General features: G+C 37.6%; 1 protein-coding gene across 1 annotated transcript in view; it reads left to right on the top strand.

Moving 5' to 3' along the window:
* so (SIX homeobox 1 protein sine oculis) overlaps nt 1-20,877 on the top strand; it is a 69,946-nt gene extending 49,069 nt beyond the window's left edge. Inside the window, exon 6 of the mRNA XM_076535910.1 lies at nt 20,034-20,877. Within this exon, the coding sequence (XP_076392025.1) occupies nt 20,034-20,104 (71 nt within the window). The 3' untranslated portion in view covers nt 20,105-20,877. The remainder of the gene's footprint in view (nt 1-20,033) is intronic.
* Nucleotides 20,878-26,935: the final 6,058 nt, after the last annotated feature.

Below are 26,935 nucleotides of genomic sequence, written 5' to 3'. Positions count from 1 at the left end.
TTATTAAATTTGTACACAAATTGCTTTTTAAATTTTTGTACAAATTACTTACTAAATTTTTGCATAAACTTGATATTTAACTTTTGCACAAATTCCTTATTAAATTTTTGCATAAATTTCTTATTAAATTTGTACACAAATTGCTTCTTAAATTTTTTTCTAAATTTCTTATTTCTTTGCATAAACTTGCTATTAAAATTTTTGCATAAACTTTTTAAAATTCCGCTATTAAAAATCTTTAAATATCAGTCTTAAAAATGAGCCCAATTTAATCAGCACCAAATTTCATCTAAACGCTTGTTAAACAATCTATTTTAATTTAGAACAGAGTTTCGTCTCTGTCGTTTCCCTCGGAAATTCTATAAATTCATCGAGCAACCAGAACGTTTCTCCATTCACGCACAATCTACGCTTTGTAACGGCACAGTGTGTAACACACGTAATCTTTCGTGATCGGGCTGCACACCAATCGCGAAACACATTCCGAAAATTGCACACATACGACGATTAAAGGCGGAAGTTTCGCCGACACAGGAAACGTTTGTCTAAACGCCGTGGATAAATAAACCGTGGTTAACTATTGCACCGTTCAATCGCAGCGTTAACATTCGATTCGATCCGATCACGATCTAACACTTTTTCAATCATTTCCTACATCTTACTTTATTTACAAATCATTCTACATTTTCAATTTTTATTTTTCAATTTTTATTTTGAAGTTGTACGTGCTTTTAAAGTACGTAATTTTATCTGATCATGTAAACGCAATTTTATTTAAAATACGAGATTCGAAATCTTTTTATCTCATCGCGAAGAGAAATCGATCAGGTTTAATCTGTTAATTGGTCGATTTTTTATAGCCACATTTTATACGTGTAAGAAGATAAATGTACGTAGATTAGTTCGATCCGGAAGTATCCTACTAAAAGTTTACCAGAACCGTTTTTTAATAAATGTCTGTATCTAAAAATCGTGTGAACTCATCGTGTGCAATTAACAGATTAAATCAAGCTTCATGAACGAGAGAAAATTTGACTTTCAGTAAAAAGTTTCTAGGAATGTTCATCTAAGATAGCACAAATTTTTATACCGAAGGATGATTTACAACGAAGTTACAGAGAGACAGAACGAGGAGCATTAAAACGAGAGACACGCATAAATAGCCGTAGACGAAGCTAGGGACACATTGTGTACCATTTTGAACCGGTGAACAAGTTTTACGAGGACGATTTATTAATAACCGGACACTACTTCCCAACACAGTTCTTGTCGTATTCTAGCGGGCAAGCTTTTAAACGTTGCACAACTAAAAAAGACGAGAGAGAATCGAAGAGAGAATTTTATGTGTGAGAGTGAACGAGTGTGAGTGAGAAAATGGAAGGAGTGGCACGAGATAATAGATTAAGAAGATCACACGATGTACGATCGAACTGTAACCGAAGTAAAGTTGATGTTATTTAAAGTAATAAAAGGAAAATATTATATACACGTCCATGTGGATCCTTGCGTATCCTGCAACATCTCCTGTCTCTCGTTTTACTTTGATATCAAGTAATTTTGTATTTGACGGTTTAATAAAATTCACGCAATGATAATCCGTCAGACATCGGATATAAAAATAGTGATCTCAAGACACGGCTGTCAGAGTGTTGACTTTCAGTTACCCGAAACGATGAAACAGAGACGGATTTATAATTGATAAAAACTGATGGAACCAATAGCATGTCTTAGTAGTTCACGATCGAATAACGGATGAATCGATTTATAATAACGTCAATTATTGAGACGGAATTTATTCTGGACGCGAAATTAAATGAATCGGGTATAAGTATCTCTCGGATGGAAATAGTAACAAGGTTAGTTTAACTCGACATTCGATCATAGGAGGATTAATCGTTCATAGATATACGAATTTATAGGGAAACTTGATGCAGGAAAACTTCTATTTATACGTGGAAAAATATCAGGCGTTAAAGCTTTAAACGACATATGCCAGGGATCTAAAGATACCACTAAGCACCCCATCGTCAAACTTGGGTGCTTATAGGTGTCCATAACACCCATAAGTAGACTTCACGGGAATTTATAAGTGACAGTAGCCATGAAAGAGCTAATATACGCGTTTCTCATTTTACACGGGTATTCATTCGGCGATTAATAGCTTGGCTCGCGATCACACTGCTGAGTTTAAGATGCGTATAATTATTCACGATGATGTAAAAGAAAATAAACGTGGACTCTTGTTATATTGCCTCGTTCGAATGATTTTCGCGAACATTAGCACTGATATTCGCCGTTCTAGTATTGTTAAGTATAGTGTTACTAACGTTAGTCTCGCGTTTTATTGCCACGCGTTATATTGCCGACGCGTTGTATTTTCACCGATTGTATTACTGACGCGTTCTGTTTTTTCGTATTGTGTTGCATAACGCGTTATATTGCTGTACATTGCATTACTGATGCATTGTATCATCTCGCGTTATATCGCCGATACATTATATTTCTATATATTACATTACTGACGCGTTCTGTTTTTACGTATTGTGGTGTATAACGCGTTATATTGCTGTACGTTGCATTACTGATGCGTTATATCGCCTCGTGTTATATCGCCGATACATTGTAATTCCATATATTACATTATTGACGCGTTCTGTCTCTACGTATTGTAGTACACAATATGTTATATTGCTGTACGTTGCATTAATCACGCGCTGCACCTCCTCGCGTTATATCGCCGATGCATTGTAATTCCATATATTACATTACTGACGCGTTCTGTTTCTACGTATTGTAGTACATAACGCGTTATATTGTTGTACGTTGCATTAATCACGCGTTGCATCTCCTCGCGTTATATCGCCGATGCATTGTAATTCCATATATTACATTACTGTTGCGTTGTGTTCCTATCTATTGTATTATATGACGCCTTGCATTGCTTTACGTTGCATTATTAACGTGTTATGTTGCCTCGCGTTATATCGTCGACGCGTTGTATTTCTGCGCGTTACGTTTCTACTTGTTATATTACTAACATGTTGTATTGCTACGTGTGGCATTACTAACACGCTGTGTCATCTCGTGTTATATCGCCGATATATCACCTCGCGTTATATCACCGAATCGTATTTCTACTTACATTTTCCGCATTGTACTGCCTCGCAATATATCACAACTCATTATATCGCCACTTGCAACACAAATCGCGTAACATCAACAATCTCATTATTGGCAATATATCTAGAGTATACTAAACTACACCATTTCTTTACAAGTATTTTAAAGAGTTAAACGTACCAAGCACAAATCGCAATATTGATACTTTTAACAAAAGAAGAAAAAGAGCAAAACAAGATTCTGAAGAAAGATGACATCGATGTTCCTCGAGAAGAAAAAAAAAAAGAGAAAAAGAAGAGAGTCCTGTTTACGAAACTACCTGCAAAACAGCTGAAAGAGATTCCGGGACGATAAGGGAGAGTAATTATTTCAAAACGAGCCATCGGTCCAGTTCTATTAGTTGTATCAGCGATCGCCGATGACAGATAACGTCGGTCTGTTCTTTGTCCCGATATATTTGCCTGTTGAACATTGTTCGATGGGACCTTCGTCTATCTTCGGGATCGGCTTCTTCGATCCTGAAAAAGAGCATCTGGCTGCTGCTTTCCACGTGGCCCGATTTCTTTGTGCTTCGAGCCACGTCCTCCTCCTATTTGATCTGTCTATCCAGCATTCTTGGAATCTGTCGAAATTGACGGGGTAAAAACGGGAACGATGAGGGGAATCAAGTTGTTCCTGAACGGACGGTAAACATAAATACGCGATCTTTCGAATTTTCGGAACTTAGGGAATTTTTGAAATTTGGGGATTTAGGAAATTTTGGAACTTGGGAATTTAGGGATTTGGGGATTTGGGAATTCGGAAATTTAGGAATTTGGGAATTTGGGAATTTGGGGATTTGGGGATTTGGGGATTTGGGAATTTAGGTACTTGGGAATCTAGGGATTTGGGGGAATTAAGTATTTGGGAATCTATGGATTCGGGGATTTAACTATTCGGGAATCTAGAGATTCGGAGATTTAACTATTCCGAAATCTAGGGATTTGGGGGATTTAAGTATTCGGAAATCTAGGGATTCGAGGGTTTAACTATTCGGGAATCTAGGGATTCGGGGATTTAAGTATTCGGAAATCTAGGGATTTGGGGATTTAGGAATTCATGAATCTAGGGATTCGTGGGTTTGGGTACTCGGGGATCTAGGGAATTAGGGATTTAAGAATCTAGGAATTTGGGGATTTAGGAATTTGGGAATCTAGGAATTGGGGGATTTATGAAATCAGGAATTTTCTTGTTCGGAAATATGGAGATTGGGGATTTAGGAATTCCGTAATTTTCTTACTCGGAAATCTAGGGATTTTGGTATTTAGAAATTTACCAATCTAGAGAATTTGGGATTTAGAAATTCATGAATCTAGGAAATTTGGAAATATAAGTAATCTGGAACCAAAAGATATAGGAATTTGGTAGTTCAGGAATATGAAGATTTAGAAAATTCAATATTTAAAGATTTGATCATGTAGAACTAGAATTTAGTGTCTTATGTAGTTCCAAATTTGGGGAATTTTGAAATTATCAATTTTTGGGAATTGAAAAATCTTCATGTTTTTTCCAATTTTTCCAATTTTTCCAATTTTCCAATTCTGCAATCGAAAAATTTATAAGCTTCTAATATTGATGTCTTATTCTACAATAAATACCGAAAGCGATTTAAATGACCCCCGTATCGCCTTTTCTTCACATAATGTATCTTTCTCCCGCCTCGTGTTTGGCTTCCAAATACCGTAGGTACAAAAGACGGTTTGAGAAGAACCTAAAAAGTATCGGAAGATCCTTTAATCGGCTCCCTGGGACTGGCGAGCACTCGAGTGTTCCCGATTTCACTCCCTCCTTTTCTTCCTAGCCGTTTTTTCCTCGATCCGTCAGCCGGCCGGAATAAGAGCAGTCGACGCATGCTCATCGGCCTGTTATAATTTCGGTTCTATTAGCATCGTAGTGGGACCATAAGCCCCGAAGGGATTTCAAGAGATCGTAAAGTTAAGCCTGGACCCCACAGAGGTACCGTGCCTCTACGTTCATCGCTAGTTCTTTAGCGATGTGTGGGTTCGTGCTTGTGCTATCGAAACTCCCCTCTTTTTCGCTTCTTTGCTCGGTGAATTTAGCGGACGGGGAATTATTGTACCGATAATTGATACATGTTACAATATTATAATACATCGTTATTTCATCAAGGATTTGAATACAAAATTGTCATAACATTTCAATCTTCATTGACTTTCATTTCAACTCACACATGTGACGTTTGATGAACATACGTTGCATTAATAATTGTCACACGAAGGAAAATATTTGTTGTATTAAATGTGCTGTTGTTTCCGTTTATTTGCACATTTGGAACTATCGTTATTTGCTTCATGAAGGATTTGAATATAAAATTGTCATGACATTTCAATTTAATTGACTTTCATTTCAACTCACACATGTGACGTTTGATGAACATACGTTGCCTTAATAATTGTCACACGAAGGAAAATATTTGTCGTATTAAATGTGCTGTTGTTTCCGTTTATTTCATTGCACACATTGAACTATTTGATGAATTTACATAATTTTTGTTTTAAATTAATTCTTCAAAAGTCTGACCCCTGTCGACATTTGACTACTGCGGCCTTTAAAGTTAACCCCTTGCACAACTCGACATTACAGTTCTCTTGGATTTTATAAATAATTCAGACAAATAGATTGTTTGAACATATTTTCATGTAGTTGCGACTAATAATAAATAAAGAATGTATTTGTCTAATATCCCCCATTAATCGTCCGTTATCTCGTTAACTGGAAACGAAACTTGAAATACTGGTCTAAACCGCTAAACCCCGTTCCCTTCGAATATAGCATACTTAATATTCCAGCGCTCTTATCGCCGAGCGAATCGTTATAGACTACGAGGGTTATTAATAAGTTTCTGTTGGTAAATGTGAAATCGGATTTGTTAATTATCGAAGGAAAAGCATTCCTCGGATAAACGATTAAATTTTCAACAAGCCGATGTTCTTGGTTGGTAATTCGATTACGCTCGGTTATCAAGAACGAGGGAATTAAAAGACTAGTCGGTATTTCAGACAGGTGAATCCAATGGCGGAGACTTTAGGATTTTAAACGGTGAAAAGCTTTCGGGTCCGGGTGTCGTTTTCTATTCTCTGTTGACGCGCTCGGCTAACAAGTAGCTATTGTTGAGCCCCGTGTCAAGATGCTACTTGACGGTGTATGTGCTTCAAAATGGAACCTTTTCATGGCCAGTTTCGCCCTCCAGGGCTCTTCACTCTGTGTCTGTGTAGATACACAGTCTGCGTGTACGCTCATTCTACCTTTTGTTCACTTCAAGTTTAATGTACAAAATTTTGTCTGCTGGTAGCTATATTGAACCTTTGGCTTATGATTTGTTAGGTGCAAATTTAGGTACTTTGAAATCTAGGGATTTAGGGAATTTAGGTATTCGGGGATTTAGGTACTTGCGAATCTAGGGATTTGGGGGAATTAAGTATTTGGGAATGTAGGAATTCGGGGATCTAAGTATTCGGGGATTTAGGTATTCAGGAATTTAGGGATTTGAGGAGTTAGGTATTCGGGGATTTAGGTACTTGCGAATCTACGGATTTAGGGGAATTAAGTATTTGGGAATGTAGGAATTCGGGGATCTAGGGATTCGGGGATTTAACTACTCGGGAATTTATGAATTCGGGGATTTAACTATTTGGAATTTAGAGATTCGGGGATTTAGGTATTTAGGAATTTAGGGATTTGGGGATTTAGATATTTGGGGATTTAGATATTCGGGGATTTAGGTACTTGGGAATCTAGGGATTTTGGGGGAATTAAGTATTTGGGAATCTAGGGATTTAGGAATGTAAGAATTCGGGGATCTACGAATTCGGGGATTTAACTATTCGGAAATTTAGGAATTCGGAGATTTAACTATTCGGGAATCTAGAGATTCGGGGATTTAAGTATTCGGGAATCTAGGGATTTGGGGATTTAGATATTTGGGACTCTAAGGATTTGAGGATATAGGTACGTAGGGATCTAGGGAATTGTTAGTTACTTAATTACCCGTGATAAATCTAGGGAATTTTGAGATTTGGCAATTTACGGATTTATTGATTCAGAAATTTGGAGATTTAATGATTTCAAGATTTAGATATTTGAGAACTTTGGAATACGGGGATTTTAGAATCTACAAATTTAGCGACTTGGGAACTTTTGAATTTGGGGATTTGGAGGTTTCTGATTATAAAAATTTAGAGACTTGGAAATTTGGTAACATCAGAATTCGAATTATAAAATTTACAAATATAATTATTCAAAAACTCAGAAAAATAAAAATTTCATAATTTGCTCTCTCTCATACTTGCAAATTAATGAACTCCTAAGGTCCACTTAGGACCTAAATGCATCTCCTTCAAAATTTTTTCCAAAATTTGAAACTTTTTCCAAAATCTCACACTTCCAAAATTCCGCAATCTTGAAAAATGTCCTCATAAATTCCACTAAATTCTAAATCCATCAAAATGCTCCCGATTCATCAGATCCATCAAAACTATCCCACAATAAATTTCCTAAAATAATTAATTCATCGAGCAGGTGCAACATTGACAGTATCGTTAGGAATTTCGTGAAATTTCGGGTGAAACGAGGCTTTAGGTGGCACGGATCTCGAGTGTAGTTCGAATAAAGCGGATAATAAGTTTGACGGCGTTACAATGCGGTCATTACGCGTCTATAATGAAGGCGCATTCAAGCTCGAACGACCAAGGTGAATTGCAATGCACCACCGGCCCCATCCGAAAGCATCTGTCCGCTAACAATAGCTTTACGTTGCGCCACCCTGCGAATCGTTACGCAGAAATTAATGATCCCTGTTCGGCGTCGAACCTCTTCAAAATTACAGGCTGTCTCCTCGAGAGATCATCTTCTTAAGGAAGTTTAAAACGGAGTCAAAATTGTGCTATCGACACCGTTTGCGGCGTCTCTACTTTCGGAGGGCATCGTAGACTTTTCTGGGTAAAAAGAGCTGTGAGAGATCTTGTTAGCCGTTGGTTTAACAAAAATTGGAAATAGGGATATTTGAGGATTTGGAAGTGTAGGAATTTAGAATGGTGGATGGGGAGGTTTGGGATTTTGGGGAGGTCGGGAGGTGGAGATTTGGAAATCTAGGGATTTGGGAAATTTGGAGGTTTGGAAAATTTGAGAATCTGGGGATTTAGAAATGAGGGATTTGGAAATCGGAAATTTGATTTGGTGGTTTAGGGATTTGAGAATCTAGGGATTTGATGGTTTAGGGATTTGGTGGTTTAGAGATTTGGGAATCTAGGGATTTAAGGACGTGGAAATTTGGAAATCTAGAGATATAGGAAATTTTGAGAATTGGAAAATTTGGGAATCTGAGGATTTAGGAATATGGGATTTGGAAATTGGAAATTTGATTTGATGTTTTAGGGATTTGGGAATCTAGGGATTTAGTGGTTTAGAGATTTGGGAATCTAGGGATATAGGGACGTGGAAATGTGGAAATCTAGGGATTTAAGAAATTTGGGAATCTGGGGATTTAGGAATGTGGGATTTGGAAATTGGAAATTTGATTTGGTGGTTTAGGGATTTGGGAATCTAGGGATTTAGGGACACGGAAATTTGGAAATCTAGGGATTTGGGAAATTTGGAGATTTGGAAAATTTGGGAATCTGGGGATTTAGGAATGTGGGATTTGGATATTGGAAATTTGACGTAGTGGTTTAGGGATTTGGCAATCTAGGGATTTAGGGACACAGAAATTTGGAAATCTAGGGATTTAAGAAATTTAGAAATTTGGAAATGTTGGGAATCTGAGGATCTAGGAATGTGAGATTTGGAAATTGGAAATTTGACTTAGTAGTTTAGGGACTTGGGAATCTAGGGATTTAGGGAATGTGAAATTTGGAAATTTGGGAATTTAGAGATTTGGGAATCTAGGGATTTAGGGAATGTGAAATTTGGAAATTTGGGAATTTAGAGATTTGGGAATCTAGGGATTTATGAAAGAAAAAATTTGTAAATTTAGAAACTTACAGCTTAGTAAAATTTCGAAAATTTATAATTCTTAATCTTTTTGAAATTTCCAACATCGCACTTCTCCCAAAAACCTCTCCTTATATCGCCATTGAGTTCTTCTATTTGCAAGCCAGCAATCGATCCCCAAGTAACAAATCCGTTAGATGCCCAGATCAGACGCTATCTCTAATATTTTATAAGATTGAATACACAATGAAATTGTCAAATTTCTGCTAAAATCTACCGAAGAAGAATCCATTTATGGACTCGATAAGTGCATCAACATTGTCTGAGAATCCGAACATAATTCTCGACCGCGATTACTTTCTACATTTACCAGAATAGAAACTCATCGTACCTACAATTTTAGCACGAGTTAAAAGCGACTCCAGCTTCCATGCAAATTTCATCGTTTACTTCCAAACGATAGTGCAAGAAACAAATGACGCTTTGACTTATATCAAAGAACTAACGAACTGTTTCAGCGTCCATTTTCTAACCCGATTCTGGTCGTCCATTTAGGAACTGAATACGGTGCCACGATTACGCAAATTATGTCAAAGAATGCATTTAACCCAACGTTTCACAGTATACGCTGAATCATATTAAATCGAAGATTGTTCAGTTTGCCTCTGACACATCGAAGCGAAATACGGATGTCAACCCACGAGTTGGACCCAAAGTAAAAGAAGCTCTATCCACCGTGGACACAGTTACATTTCGGCAAATAAGAATAATGACAACAGCTGAACGCAAGTAGCATCTCGCTCACTTGAGAGACATTTGCTGTCATTGTTTTTCGCCTAATGCGACCGCTCGAGACAATACCGAAAATACGCGTGAGGCGTCCATTTTTCTATTCTGACCAATTGTAGCTCTTCTAAACACGTCACCTTCACGCGCCAACCGTGGGTTGACGTAGGTATGTAGATATAGAGATTCAGGGATTAAAGGGACTTGGAGATACAGGGAGAGGATATTGAAATTTGGTGATACATGGATTTGGAGATGTGGGATTTGGAAATAGGTTTGGAGATATAGGGATCTAGAAATGTAGAGATTTTAGAATGCAGAAATTTGGGAATATAGGAATTTGTGGATGTAGAAAATTAGGGATAGGGATTTACGAATTTAGAAGTTCCTAAATTTGGAAAACTGTTGCTGTTTTAAATACCTGGGTTGATCTCTTTATAAGCTAAATCGTAAGTTGCCATCGGTATGTAGATACAGAGATTCAGGAATTAAAGGAACGTGGAGATACAGGGAGTAGCCATATTGAAATTTGATGATACACGAATTTAGAGATAAGTTACTTGGAAATAAGTTTAGAGATATAGCGATCTACAAATAAAAGTTCTACAAAATCCACAAATCTCTAAATTTGTAAATCTTTAAAATTGTAAATCTCTTCCAAACACCTGATCCCATGCGCCAACTCATGGTTTGCCATCAGTACCTAACTCTCAGTCAAATGACACCAGAAACATCGATAGCTTATCCTCAAACTATCATTGAAACTTAAGTCCCGGAAAGTTCGAAAACCGCATTTACAATGTATCGACGTAAATTACGAAGCGTCGGGGTTAACGCCGCTGCCACGGTTAGACAGAGCAAAACGCAGAGGTGGGAGAACGATTTCGAAGGGGGGAATATTTATGGGCAGACCGGCTGAAATTAATTTATGCAGCCGCATAGGCTGCCACGTAATTTATTCGCGGTGCTCGCGACGATCAGTCACTCTCTTCACTGGCTTTTGTGTGTAAGGAAATCCTTGCCCATTAGAAACGGCCACGAACAGCCCTTCCTCTCCGCCTATACGCCCAGTCGATCCCTCTTTCTACTTCTCTTGCCTCGATACGGGGCCACGTACACTCTTCAACATCTACAATCATCCTTTAATCTATGGTTATGTAGGAGATCATCCTGATCATCGATGGATCAGTTATCGAGGATTAGAATCACCATTGTACTGACTATACATTGATAGGGCTGAGTTCTTTAGGAAATGGCGATATAGGAAACGGTTTTACTAGGTTGAGGGTTTCTGTTGATTATTGTCCATTGTACACAACATAACATCCGCTATGTTGTGCAAGAAGTATGAATCCTTTTGTTCAGAATTCGGGGTGAAAGTGTGCAATGAGGGTTGAAAGTGTGCAAATTTAGAAATAGATAATTTTGCAAATATTTATGAATTCATTAAAATAAAAATTCAGAAATGTGATATTTGAGAAAATTTCAAATGTGAACATTTTCTAACTAATACATTTAGCAATTGAAAAATATAAATTTTCAAAAATGTCAAAGCCCAGAAATTTATAAATATGATGAACATCGAAACATCCCTCTTCTACATCCACATTAAAAAAATATCAAACAAACCTTACATATTTAAAACAATTACTCACAATTTAAGAATATAAATTTTCAAAAATTTCAAAGTCTACAAATTTATAAATTTGATGAACATCGAAACATCCCTCTCCATCACATTAAACAAATATTAATTAAACTTCATATACTTAAAACAATTATTTTAAAAGATCATCTAGCCTCCAATCTCCAAACGTCTATAGTGGTTCAAATAAGTACCAAAACGTAACCTAACCTAACCTAACCACATGTACCCAAAAAGCCCAACAAGCCCCAGAACAATCGTAAAGCAAAGAAGCCAGGACTCCAAGAATCGGGAATGTACGAAGCGATTTCGGGAGCAGAAGAGTAAGAACGAAAGAAAGAAGAAAGAAGAGGAACGTGCAGGATCTCTGTCCAGGATCTGCAGTGCACCCGTGTTATGATTTGTGGGGGCCCAGATCCTGATCCTGTCTGCCTGGAAGAGGCACCCACGCTTTCCAGGAACCGCGTCCTCCTCGTACGAGCGAAGAGGAACGAGGGTGGGGTAGAAGGGCAGTCCCGGTTTACGGGTGGGGAACGTCTTCGAGATCAGCCGACCCGATTACACCGAGGGTGTAATGGACGGACTAATTTGTGAAATTTAAATTCCGTCCCCGACGTTTTACCGCGAGCCCGAGCCCGTGTGCCCGGAGGAGCCTCGAGGTCAAGATAAATCGCGACCCCCTTCTGGACTTCATAGAATCTACGGGGACGACTCGGCGGATCTTTCTGGAAAATCGTAGGTGGGCACTGATGCGGCGATATATATAGAGACTTCGAATAACTATATTTTTGGGTGGATTGCTTTATTGGTGGTTGGTTTGGGACGGTCAGCTAATCGATAGGTAGTCGAAGTGAATTATTAAATTTACTGGATCTAATATCCCTAGATTTTGAAATATATAAACTTTTAAATTTTTTGGGACTTGTGAATTTCAGAATTTGTAAATTTTTTAATTCTGAAGTTTTGGAAGTACATCCTCAAATTACTGAATTTCCCCAAATTCGCAATTCCTTGAATTTCCAACCTACCAAATCTCCATTTACCCTACTACCTAACTCTTCAATCCCCCAAATTCTAAACTTTGAAACTCCCCAAATTTTCATAACCCCGTTGCTCAAAAACCAAAACGTGAAGGGAGCAAAACAGGCAGGTAATAAAACAATGATCCCGGAACGAGCAATAGGAGAAACAAAGAGCGCCCGGGAGAAAGGAAGGGAACACCAGGAAGGGAAGTGGCACGGTGAAAAGAGAGAACGGAAGAGGGAAAGAGAAGAAAAAAAAAAAAGAAAGGGAGAAAGCGAAAGATGGGAGCATCGGGAGCAAGACGTCGACGGAGTGGCGGATTAGAGGCGGCTTCTCGCTGTATAGCGAGCGGGCCTATTGTCGGGCCGCATAATACGGTTATGATTTAGTTTTGGGTCGTGAGGATACGAGCGAACGAATGAACGAACAGACCAAAGGGGGCCTGACGGACTGTGCCTGTGGATGCAAGGAGAGAGGGGCCCCAGAGCTGTTGGTGTCGGGTTACAGCGGGGCCAGGGCCCCGCCTGGACATCCACACGTCTTCGTATCCGCGGACCCACACGCAGTCGGGCCCTTTAAGCGTGCCCATAACTGCGTGTACGGAGGGCCACGATCACGCGTGTCCCCATCTGTGTCCCCCTTCGCTTCTAGTTATCTCTCTACCTCAATTCCGTTTTCTTCTGGAAGGACGCTACCTTTTATCGGCTACCTTTAAACTTACTCTGCGTTCTACAACGACACGCCGTTGTAAAACGAATTATTTTATAACCTTGTTGTACGACGATGTTCTCTACTTTGTTGCGCTGTAAAGGTTTTTAAGTTGCGTCTTGCGTTCCAGTATTATTCATATGCGGATTGGACAGATACGGTGTCGTTTTGATTTGTAAGTGAAACGTAATTGGATGGATGCGGTCAAAATGCGTTGCGTTGATTTACCGCGCGTTATATGGCCGCGAGTCGAATTTCATGTATTATATTTTCAAGTGTCGAATTTCTGTTTGATTTGTCGAATTTCCACGAGTATGGAATTGTGCGTCTATTGCTGCGTTTCGACTTACCGTGTGTTATATAGCCGCGAGTCGAATTTCCACTCGTTATATTGTCACGTGTCTAATTTGCACGTGTAGAATTGCTACGCGCTATATTGCCACTGATCAAATTTTCATATGCGACAAATTACTATGTGCTATATCACCATAAGTCGAATTATCACATGTCGGATTTCCACTCGCTATATTGCCAATCATTAAGTTTTCAGACACATCGAATTATCATATGTCGATTTATCATTCGTTATATAGCCATAAGTCGAATTACCATATGTTGAATTTTCACGAGTTATATCGCTGCCCGCTGAATTATCATACGTTATATTGCCACAAGTCGAATTGCCTCACATTATATTACAAATTGTCGGATTGCCTCGCGTTATATTACCACATGTCAAATTTCCTTACATTATATTACTAATTGTCGGATTGCCTCGCGTTATAGTGTCACATGTCAAATTTCCATACATTATATTACCAATTGCTGGGTTGCATCGCCTTATATTGCCACATGCCAGATTTTCTCGCGTTATATTGCCATTTGCCAGGTTATCTCGCATTATATTGCCACACGCCAAATTGTCTCATATTATATTACCGGTTACCGGGTTGCCTCGCGTTATTTTACCACATAACGAATTACTCGCGTTATATTGCCATTCATCCAATTAAATACCTATGTATATAAAAATATGGGGATGAAGAAAGATTCTATTGGGACGCGATAGAGAAGCGAACGAAAGGAAAGCTAAGCCTGTCGAGGTCCAATTATTCGCGAGATTCGGTTACGAGAAGCGACGTCACGCGCCAAGTCAGGACGGGAGAGCGGCTCGAGGGGTCCCTAGGAGCGTCGACACCATGGAGGAGGGGGAGGATGTAAGGTGACACCTCTGGGACAGGTCTGGCTTCCCGTCAAGAGCCCGTCCGAGATAATCATATTCATAATTCGCGAGTTCGCGGAACGTGCACCCGCGTCGTGCAAGAAAGGGACATTGTGGCGAAAGGTGACAGGTTATTTTTATTTTCACCTAGAAAAATCGCCGGGACCATCTTCGCCGACTCGGCAGAGAAACTGCAGGATTGTTGCTGCATTTTTAGCCGCAACGAGAGAAAATTACACGACAGTCATTTACGCTTTCTCTTCGTATACTCTGTAGACTTTTGTTGTAGAAGTGGAAGAATAAAATGTCTCGTTTTATTGTTGAATTCTTAAATTTTATTCAAATTAAACATTTAGAGGTTCGCTAAAAATGTCAGGCCTCATAAAATATTCTTTTATATCAAAACTTGTACATATCGATTAAAGGATTGAAATAATTTATGACGACAAAATGGTGGCATTTAACCAGCAAACTTTTCGAATCTGATGAATTTAAGCGAAGTCACGGAATTTCATTGCGTTACAAGGTAACCAGTCACAATTTAGCCATCGTATCAAGACGTAGTCTTTATCCAGGACCACGATTAGCCCCCGGTTAATATGTAAAAATGTAAATGGTCCGGACGATCGACGTTCTACAGCGAAAGCGAGGTGTTCTGAAAAAAGTTGAGAAAAGAAGATGACCGTTTCTTGGAACGGGCAAACTCAATCACCGGAGAATTGGATTCACCGAAAAGCGTTCACCGGAATCAATGATCTTCGGAAATTGCGGCGCGGACTTATTACTCTCGCCTCGTGGAAATCGTGCTGGATTCAGAAAATTAAAATCCGTTGAAAAGGGTATCAAGGTACGTATTTTTGGTTGAACTTCAAACTAAACTTGAAGAGAACAAAAGAAAAGTTGTTTGAACATAACCTAACTTCGGAAACTTCAACTTATAGAAAACTAACCTTAACCTACAATCTTAAACTTAAGTTAATATAAACTACCTTGAAAGAGAAACTTTTAAATCTAAATAATGTTTGTAATTAGTTTATGCAGGATTAAAAATTGTAGTAAATATAAATGTATATATAAACAAGAAAATTATATGTTGCATTTTCTCATTCCTATTATAACCTAACTTTGGGAATCTCACCTCATCGAAAACTAACCTTAACCTACAATCTTAAACTTAAGTTAATATAAACTACCTTGAAAGAGAAACTTTTAAATCTGAATAATGTTTGTAATTAGTTTATGCAGGATTAAAAATTGTAATAAAAATAAATGTATATATAAACAAGAAAATTATATGTTGCATTTTCTCATTCCTATTATAACCTAACTTTGGAAAGCTCCCCTCATCGAAAACTAACCTTAACAAATCATAACCTTAACCAATACAAACTATCTTGGAACAGAATCTTTCAAATCTAAATAATATTTGTCAAATTAGTATATGCAGAACCAAAAATTGTAATAAAAATAAATGTATATATAACCAGGAAAATTACATGTTGCATTCTATCATTCCTATTATAACCTAATTTTGGAAAGCTCGCCTCATCGAAAACTAACCTTTTCAAATCATAACCTTAACCCAATACAAACTACCTTGGAACAGAAACTTTCAAACCTAAATAATATTTGTCAAATTACTATATGCAAAATCAAAAATTGTAATGAAAATTATAATAAAAATAAATGTATATAAACAAGGAAATTACAAGTTGCATTCTATCATTCCTATCATAACCTAACTTTGGAAAGCTTACCTCATCAAAAACCTAACCTTAACTTAATACAAACTAGCTTGAAACAGAAACTCAAATCTAAATAACATTTGTCAACTCAGTAAGGACCAAAAATTGTAATGAAAATAAATGTATATAAGCAAGAAAATTGTTCTATCATTCTAATTCCCTCATAGACGAATATATCGAGTTACCGATAACATCGATATCATTGAAAAGCAAATGAATAACGCAATAAAATGAAGTATAACTGTGGGTCAAAATTGACCCGGAGAGAGAAGATAAATCGGGGGGTGAAGAGAAGGGGGATGCAGATGGGCCGTCAGCCTCTTTTCCGCAGGGTCCCGCAATAAATTTAAACGGGGCCAACAAGGGCCGGTTCGCAAGCGGCGATAACGATCGAACGAGCGTCAGAGAAGTGCTAAGTAACTACCGATCGTATCGGAGATAGAAGGCTTCGCTCGGCTGCAGGCATCCGTCCGGTGCCATGGTGCACCATGGAGCTTTTCTTCGCGCTATTGACGCGTCACCTAAAACGGTCACCGATACACACCGTGACGAACAATGGCCGACACGAACGGGCTAAACAGGACCCGCCGTTGTGCGTTTGACGTTTATGAATCGAATTTCTCGACGGGTCGTGAGCCGCACGATACGCGATCGGAGATACGCGACATGGGACCGATCTATGGCTCAACCGATGACACGATACGTCAACAGTTTCTGTAAACTGTTTCAACAGTTTGCTTCATTGAGAAAACCGACGGATTTCGTGCAGCTGAATATCGATATGTTTATTTTCTGAAAGGGTTTGGAACTTTGGATGGACGGGTGGGAGGGTACTTTAGATGAAAGATTAGGGGGATTCATTTAGGTTTGTAAATAAGAGGCGAAGATATTTATTTCGAATTCAATTTGTTTTACTAAGAGATTATCTTTTACTCCAGAATTAGTTAATTGGAAAATTTCTCGTTCAAATTTGTAAAATTGATTTTAAACAAGGGCTTGACAAGTTAGAACGAAAAATTGAATTTCAATCTTCAATTTTAATATCATTTCGCCAATCACAGTTCATTCATAAATTGAATAAACCAATTGTTCATTCATAATCTAACAAAAATTATAAATTGGACTTTAAGCGCTATATTAGAAATTTGATTAATTTAAAATTGTACAAGCTAAACGTTGAATCCTATCGAATAAAAATATCTAAAAAAATCTGCATCTTCAACAATGATCATCAAAACAATATCAACGAACATTCCATAAACAATTACAACCCGTGTTGAATGCATCAAATACAATTCTCGTAATTCCCCTTATCGTTGTTCGCGGTACACAACGCCGTATGCACCCTAATTTCATTCAGTCCCGCGATCGCCCCATAGAAATTCGTGCCGCCCGGTTCTAACCCACCAAACATATGTCAAAGATCTTGTCCCCCTACTCGTACAATGACACCGTGGAATTTCGTGCAGACGATTGGCTAGTCGTTCGTCCAATGAAACACGCGATCGTGGGGAGAGTTTTATGGGGGTTGACACGTGGTGAGTTTCGTGGGGTGGAATTTATGGGATTACTCGAGGCCGCTAACGCAAATGTAATAACTCGTCCCTTCTTCTATGGGGATTACAGTGGATTACATAAGGCACTTGGCACGTTTCAGAGACGTATTGAAATTTTTAAATAAACTCAATTTCAGACGGATTTTGTGGAATATTGCATATTATAAATATGAGATCGCAATATAATTTGGCGCTTGGTGATATAACGAGAGGTGATTCGACGCATTACGATTCAATGCGTTGCAATATAACGTGTGGAATTTTAAAACGTGGTAATATAGTATGTAATAATTTTACGCACGGAAATTCGGCATTTGGTAATATAGCAAGAGGAGATTGGGTCGGTTATCATTCGACGTGTGCGATATAACGAATAGTAATTCTACGCGTGGCGATATAGCGAGTGGTAATTATACGTGTGGTAATTCTACGCGTGGCGATATAGCAAGTGGTAATCCTACGCGTGGTGATATAACGAGTGCTAATTCTACGCGTGGCGATATAGCAAGTGGTAATCCTACGCGTGGTAATATAACGAGTGCTAATTCTACGCGTGGCGATATAACGCGTGGTAATCCTACGCGTGGCGATATAACGAGTGCTAATTCTACGCGTGGCTATATAACGAGTGGAAATTTGGAACGTGTTAATATAGTGCGTAGTAATTTAGCGCATGGAAATTCTGCATTCGGCGATATAGCAAGTGGCGATTCAAAATTTGACTATAAAACATACTATATTCGGTACAGATATAATTACATAATTTCTTAATTAAACATGTCAGTTAGACAGTCGGTCTTATTAACATATACCGGTGTCCCTAATCAAAATTATTCTTCATATCATAAACCGACCCGCACAGTAGTCAACGGTGATAAACCTAGTTCTTTAAGATAGAAACTTGGTATTTAAGTTCAGTTAGCCAGACTGCAATAGGTGAATGGGTCATTTAACACCTTCTCGGGTTTCTCGTTACTTCAGATTGCTACACGTGTTTTCCAATAAATAATTCTTCAGAATTGCAAGAGTGCATTAGTATGCAAATGCGAAGGTATGTCCAACAAAATCTTAACGATGCATCACCAAATAACCGGGCGTTACAAGTATCCTGAGTGTCATTAGCGTAGCCGACGATGTGCCAGGACCGTTAAAAACTTAATTTTCTCAATTTTGATATCGAATCCCATGGCCTATAGTCGTATTACCAGGTTGTCCTTTCTCTCGCAACGGCCAAGCTGCGGCTGTTGGCCGCACCGCTTAATTCCTGGCTAGAATTACAGGCAGCCAACGATCGACTATAGAGTCGCTCACCTGACACTTTGATTCATACTTGTTCTTCTATCTCTGCGTTCGATTTCGTTGATACGCTTTATCCTTCTTCAAAGGGTAAATCGAGTCTTGCTCAGAAGACGTAACCAGGTTAAAATCATACGATCAGGATGCGAAAGTGTCGGGAGAATCGTGTACCGATTCCTTACGTGTATTCTAATACTATACCGATGACCTATTGTTAAGGAAAATTAAATTTTAAAATTGAAAGTTCAAATATTGCAGATTATACGTATTTGGCATAATTTGATAGCCATCTATGGAATTTAAAAAGGAGGAGAGAAAATCACGATTTCTTAACACTGTCTTCAACGTTCATAATATTATATGGGAGAATACGAGGTTATTGCAATAAGTTGAATTGACGTGCGTTATAATCATGTATGTCGGATTGGAATGCGTTATATGACAGTGCTTTTTATTGCCAAATTACGAATTTCCACTCGTTATATTGCTGTACATTGAATCTTGTTATATTGCACTTGTTACATCGCCCCGCGTTTATTTTCCATTTGTCATATCGCTACCCACCGATCTCGTATTTGTTATATCGCCACCTATTGCTCTTCCACTTGTTATATCACTGCATATCCACTTTTCTTTGTTATATCGCCGTGTACTGATATTCCATTTATTATATCGCCACGCACCGATCTCCTATTTGTTATATCGCCACGTACTGATCTTCCACTTGCTATATCGCCGCACATGGAATTTCCATTTGTTATATCGCCGCATACTGATATTCCACTTATTATATCCCCAATCCTCCATCGTCTATTTACTATGTCGCCACGCATTGATCTTGCATTTGCTATATCGCCATATATCGAATTCGCACTTGTTATATCGCCACACATCAATCCTGTAGATACATATCAAATCATCTCGTAATATATCGCCATATCAAGTTCCAGACTACCTAGCGAATCACAACGCATCACGTTATCCACTACAGAAGGCAAGTTTTAAACGAACCTAATATATCGCCACATCGGAGAGGGTTCGATGGCAATATAACGAAGCCGTGGCGCGTGCACGAGCAAGCAAAGGAGCGTTTAGCGTGCGACGAAACGGAGCTTCAACGTAATGATATGGTTTTCGGTTTCTGTATTGAAACACGATTCTCAGTGGGGTAGGTCAGCGATGCGGTGCGAGTACGAGCTGTGCGCCACGAGCACCGGGAGGAGGACGCACACGCGTCGCGGTGGTGGCTCGCGTCGAAACCAGCGAACGAGCGCGTAATTTGTCGTAGGAAAAGAATGTCCTTCAGCTGTCGCGTCGGGGATTCTGAATGGACCCTGCTGGTGACTGGAGATTCCAGCTGTTCGCGCGTACACGCGCGGCTTCCTCTTCGGTCAAGAAGCTACTTCACAACCCTTCTTACCATTTTTCTTATCGACAGACTACAGACGTTCCTACATTTATCATACATCGAAGTCCATAATGTTTAACGAAATGTGTTATGCGACTTATTTTAACTTTTATGTTCAATGATTGATAGAGGAAATTTTTTTGAATGTATTGTTGAAGTGTGTTATAAAATTTGCTTTGTGGTGTTAGTTATGTATTCTGCAGATAAGTATAATTTTGTACAATTGTAACTGTGTGATGCACAGTATAATCATATCAAGGTTGCACTTATGTAATATGAAGCACATGTAAAACTTGTACATGCATATAAAATACATACGTATAAAATACATACATATGTCTACGTATGAAATGTCTATAAAGTTGTAATGATGTATTGTAATTGAAAAGCACAATATAACTATATAATTATATAAAATTATCCTTGTAATTGCACCTGTAAAATGTAATGATATATGTTACTGTGTAATGTAACTATAAAATGTAATTATACATATAGTCTACCAATGTCCCAACCAACAAATAGCAGTCTGATTAAAAGATCCAATAATTTTTAACAGATTCAAAGAGTCTATTCTAAGAGTTGTTGCTACATACCAGACCACTGAAATCGTACTCCACGTGGTCAATGCATCCCCTCTCGTTCACCCCGTAACACCGACCACATTTTCCCGCTGCTTGTCGAGCACCGATTGCCTCCGAAAACCGCGTTTCGCGTTCGCCGATTGCAAAATGCGATTTCGCGGTTTTCGCTGCGGTGTTCGCCGACTGCGGATTCGGATAACATAATGTTGTTAGCAAATCAGTATGGCATGGAATTAGAAAAGTACCAACCTGTACGGTCACATTTTTACTGGCGATCTTTCATGTAACCGATGCTTCTTATAAATAAAAATCCTGTCTGTTAAATTTAAATTAATAACAAATTTCTTTCAATAATTTAGTTAATGTCTGATATTCATAAATTAACTTCATTCAGGTTTTATTATAGGTTTGTTACTAATTGTATTAATAAATGTTTCAAGTTAATTTGATAGATTTGATATTAATTTAATTTATATTACATGTTTGATATTAATTCAATTGACCAATGTTTAATATTAATTTTATTGATGAATGTTTAGTAGAAGTTTCATTAATAAATGCTTGACATTAATTTCATTCATATATGTGTTTTACTAATTTAATTAATAAATGCTTTATACTAATTTAAGTTGATACATGTTTTATACTGATGTAAATTGACAAATGTTTGACATTGCTTTGATTATACAACTTGGTGATTTTTTGGACAAAATTTAAAATGTCTAATATATTATCTAATTGACAAACACAATTACAATGTTTTTTCCTTTCAGCATCAATTTACTGCATGTTATTGTTCAATTTTTTTAGTGACATCTGCAGGTTGTTCAATCGACTCCACATATGAAGAGATTAAAAATTGCATTTTGAATAAAACTATGTTCTTGTGTCTGTTATTTACACAGCTATGTTCTAACAAAACACGTATAGGTATATCTGGGTCACCCCTTTTTAATATGTCAGACTAGAGACCCTACAGAAAAATGTAAAGTAAAAGTTGAAGAACCGAACATCGAAGTAAGGCAACCAATAATAAAAAGAGTTCAGAAAGCGCGGGCCCGAGAAACGAGGAACAGACAATTGGCGAATGCGGGACAAAATTGTCCACGTTGGTTACATAATGGGCCTCCTCATGCTTCGTCAAATGGTGGGCAGTGCGAGTATTTAGATGAGTTGACTCCAATTGGCGTACGTACCGTGAGAATCCAGTATCTAGCGCGTGGACCGTGTGTGAACCGACTGGACGGGGAAGAAAAATGGGTGAACTAATCATGCAAATTGGGTACAAAGTTACGTAATTCTGCTTTATCTTTAGCTGCCCGTCCATCAGAATCATTCGCACTATTTTTACAATTGAAAATTGATAAAAATCTTAAACATACTTTATAAACGTCTATTGTACTAAAATCTTATTTTGTTATTTATAAATATGCCGGAGCAATGCAACAATGCGTTAAGATATATGTATGCAGATAATAGTGATTTAAGTCTCGCAGAAATCGTAAAGTGTCTGGCAAGTTTTCATATTTTATGAAACGAGACGAGTCATCCTTATTATGTGGTCTCAATGGGTCAAGTATCGTGTCACTCAATTTCAGTGTCTAGCTCTTAGCCAGACGTCTATTGAAAACAGTGACAAATTCGTCTTTTACTACGTTCAAAAATTCTTTGTTCCTTAAATGAGAATTTAAGACATATCATTTTTTATTTCAAAATATTTGCAGTGTATTAAAATATTTGTACAAAAATATAAAATAACAGTTTTGTAATTATATAGATATTCTTGTAATTACCGACTCATAGTGTAATGCATAATTTTATTTATTCTTGTTTGAAATAGAAACCTAACCTAATTTTGATAGGGTACCAAAGTTTGACAGAGTAGTAGTATAGTATAGTGTACTAGTGACATGGTAATTTAGTGACACAGTAGCCTAGCATTATTATTGTAATGCTTAGACATATAATAGTAATATAGCAGAATAGTGACATGCATATAAGACACCATATGAAACGCCATATGAGACCATCACATAAGACACATCAATGAAAGTACATCATTACAGTGGTAGAACAACATCCATAGCCGACCATAATTTCATAGTAAATATAGTAGTATACTAGTATACCTACAGAGTAATATTAATGTAACAATAAAGTATTAGAGTAGTGGTGCTATAACGAAACCATGGTATCAGTAAAATAGTAGACTAATGAAACAGTACAATAGTACCAATAAAAAAGTACTAATAAAATAGCAGAAATTATAGAAGCTAATGTGAGAATAGTCCTCCTAAATATGAAATGTCCTAAACACTAAATCTCCTAAATATTAAATCTCCTAAACACTAAATCTCTTAAATATTAAATCTCCTAAACACTAAATCTCCTAAATATGAAATCTCCTAAACACTAAATCTCCTAAATATTAAATCTCCTAAACACTAAATCTCCTAAATATGAAATCTCCTAAACACTAAACCTCCTAAACACTAAACCTCCTAAACACTAAATCTCCTAAATATAAAATCTCCAAAACACTAAATCTCCTAAACACTAAACCTCCTAAACACTAAAACTCCTAAATATAAAATCTCCAAAACATGAAATCTCAAAAAGGTATCCTCACGTCCTACTTCCCTTATCATCTACGTAAATTCCCTTAAAAAATCAGTGAAAAAAAAAATCGCTTGGACAATCGTGATTGGTCGAACGTGTAGAGATTTGCCGGAGGAACGGAAGAGGGTTCGGAACGATTATGCAGCACGACACGGTGCGCAACGAGGAGGAGCAGCGCAGTGCACGCTGCGAGCAATGTGCGAGGCTTCGCGCGGCCGTCAATTACGATTAATTAGAGCGGAGACTGACAGCGGACGCAGCGACGGCTACTTAATACTTTAACTTGTCCCCAACCCTACAACAGCCGTTCACTTCCTCCGTCGTCGACGGCGACGGATCGAGCGAGAACTCGTCGCGAGCCTCTGCATCCCTTTTTGCTCCTCTTCTTCTCGGTCTTCATTCACGAAACGTGAGAGCTCTCGGAGAAAGGAAGGAAGGAAACGATGGAAATTCAAGCCCCTGAGGAACGCGTGCTAGAAGCTACAGTTAATTCCCCGTTAACTGATTGCACCTGCGATAATTGCAAAAGTAGCTAAAATTTACTGGTTGTTTGAGAAGTTTGATCTGAGGGTCTTATAGCGTGTAACTTGATTTTGTTCTTTTACGAATTTTGTGATTCTTAGGAATATGTGATAGTGAGTGTATGATTCTGTCAATTTATCGATTGGCGACTGTTTTATTGGCACCTGCGTTTGTGGTAGTAGGTTGAACCGAACGAGGAAGCGGCGATTAATAAAGGCAATTAACGGAAGAGAAACGTCTATAGACTCGCGACAGTCACCGAATTGAGCGTTTAAATAGTTGGCGCAGTTATTTCTCGGTATTGGTATTACGAAATCTGACATAGGGATATAAGTACATTGGTGTAGGTCTCTAGGAATATTTGGGGATTTAGAGATATTGGGAGATCTAGGAATATTTGGGGATCTTAGGATATTTGGAGATTTAGGGATATTTGGGGATCTCGAGATATTTGGGGATGTAGGAATATTTGGGGAAGTAAAGATATTGGGAGATTTGGGGATATTTAGGGATCTTTGGATATTTAGAGATCTAGGGATATTTGGGGATCTCGAGATTTTGGGGATTTAGGGATATTTGGGGATCTTGAGATTTTAGAGATTTAGGGATATTTGGGGATCTATGGATATTGGGAGATTTAGGGATATTCGGTGATCTAGGGATACTTGGTGATCTAGAGATATGTGGTGATCTAGAAATATTTGGGGATCTAGAAACATTTGGGTATCTGTGGATATTGGGGGATCTAGGAATATTTGGGGACCTAGAAATATTTGGGTATCTGTGGATATTGGGGGATCTAGGGATATTTGGGGATCTATGAATATCGAGGAGTTTAGGGATATTCGGCGATCTGGGGATACTTGGTGATCTTGGGATATTTGGTGGTCTAGGAATATTTGGGAGTCCTGGGATATTTGGGGATCTATAGATATTGGGGGATCTAGGGATATTTGAGGATCAATGAATTTTGAAAAGTCTAGGGATATTCGATGATCTAGGGATACTTGGTGATCTAGTAATCTAGAAATCTAGTAATCTAGGATTATCGGGATCTGAGAATCTAGCGATCTTGTGATCTAGGGATAGATGTATAGGTTTGTATAGGGATGTATAGGGATATAGGGACTATATGTAGAGCTATAGGGATATATGCATATAGGGACTATATGTAGAGGTATAGGAATATATGCATATAGGGATATAGGGATATAGGAATCTAGAAATTAAGAAATCAAGAAATCTAGAAATGTAGAAACAGAAAATTAGTGATAAGATCCAGGAACGAATAAATGTACATTTCGACGTAACATGCTAACCCGTTCTGCCTTGGTGGTACAAACACACATCGGAAATAATATAAAATGCTAAACGAGAAACATAAGTTTGGTAATTAAACAATTGTATCCTTGATAATTGCTGTGTCAGATAACGCGTTAATAATTAACGTCGAGTCTTCGATAGAGACTGAAATTAACATTCGTTGCATTATTAAACGGGCAGGATTATGTTTTTAAAAATAAAAAAAAAAAACACAGAAACCTCTTATCAGAAGTAACTCGATGAATTGCAGATGCACACACATCGCGTTTCACGCTTTCGGGATTCCACTCGTCACGCACCGTATCTGACTCGTAATAATAACAGTGATTTTCTACTCGTTATGAGCTGACTACAACGTCGACTCGTACGTAATTGCTCTTGTTAATGGCATTTCGGTCGAAACGAAACAAAATAAAGATATCGAAGCTGATTTTATTCCTAAATAAACACGTAATCATCATGTGCTATTTTTAATATGGTTCACAAATCAACTGTTCAACGAGTTGTTTCGCATATTGTTTGGTCTTTATGAATTTGTTAACAGAGGCTTTAATTAAACGTGTTCGATTATTTCGGTTGAATATGTACGGGTTTAAAGCGGTAATTAAATCCTACTGATATACTGTATTTAATTATTAGTAACTTCTCTCGAGGTGTGTACTGTCTATGTATGTCTATCAAGAATTATAATGCATTTGTAGTATAATATGATACCACTTTAATTTTAGGGACAATAGTTTGTAATAACGTTATTTACAAATTTCATGTTCGTATAAAATGCATGTACTTCAAGTCTCGTTATATTTCTCATGAAGCGACTTAAGTCAATTTTTTCATTTGTTCATTTTCTGCTGTGGTTAATGAAGTAATTGTGTAGTTTCATGAAACATTAAGCTTTAAATTATTGTAACACAAGTGCAAGTTTATAATACTTTTATTTAAATGAAATTGTGGTAGACTTTATGTACATTTGAAAGAAGTGACTGCTTTGATATAAGTGATTGTTATAAGTAGTGACCAGACATTTTCTTTTGATATGTCAGACTTTATGTACATCTGAAAGAGGTAGTTACTTTGAAGTAAGTGACTGCTTTAATATAAGTGACTGTTGTAACTAGTGACCAGACATTTTCTCTTGAGATCATTAATGAAATAATTATACGGCTATTTTGATCAAATTTTAAGCTTCAATTTGATGTAACATAAATAGCAGGTTTACAGTACTTTTATGTCATGAACTCATATGTTATTGAATCGTGTGAGACTTTCTACACATTTCAAAATAGGTGATTGCTTGTTATCAACCATAATCAATAATTTTCTATTAAAAATATTAAAGAAGTGGTTGTACAGTCATTTTTATAAAACTTCAAGCTTAAAATTGATGCAG

Source organism: Megachile rotundata, chromosome 10, assembly GCF_050947335.1.
Source record: "Megachile rotundata isolate GNS110a chromosome 10, iyMegRotu1, whole genome shotgun sequence".
Lineage (NCBI taxonomy): Eukaryota > Metazoa > Arthropoda > Insecta > Hymenoptera > Megachilidae > Megachile > Megachile rotundata.
This window is presented reverse-complemented; position numbering and strand designations above follow the sequence as displayed.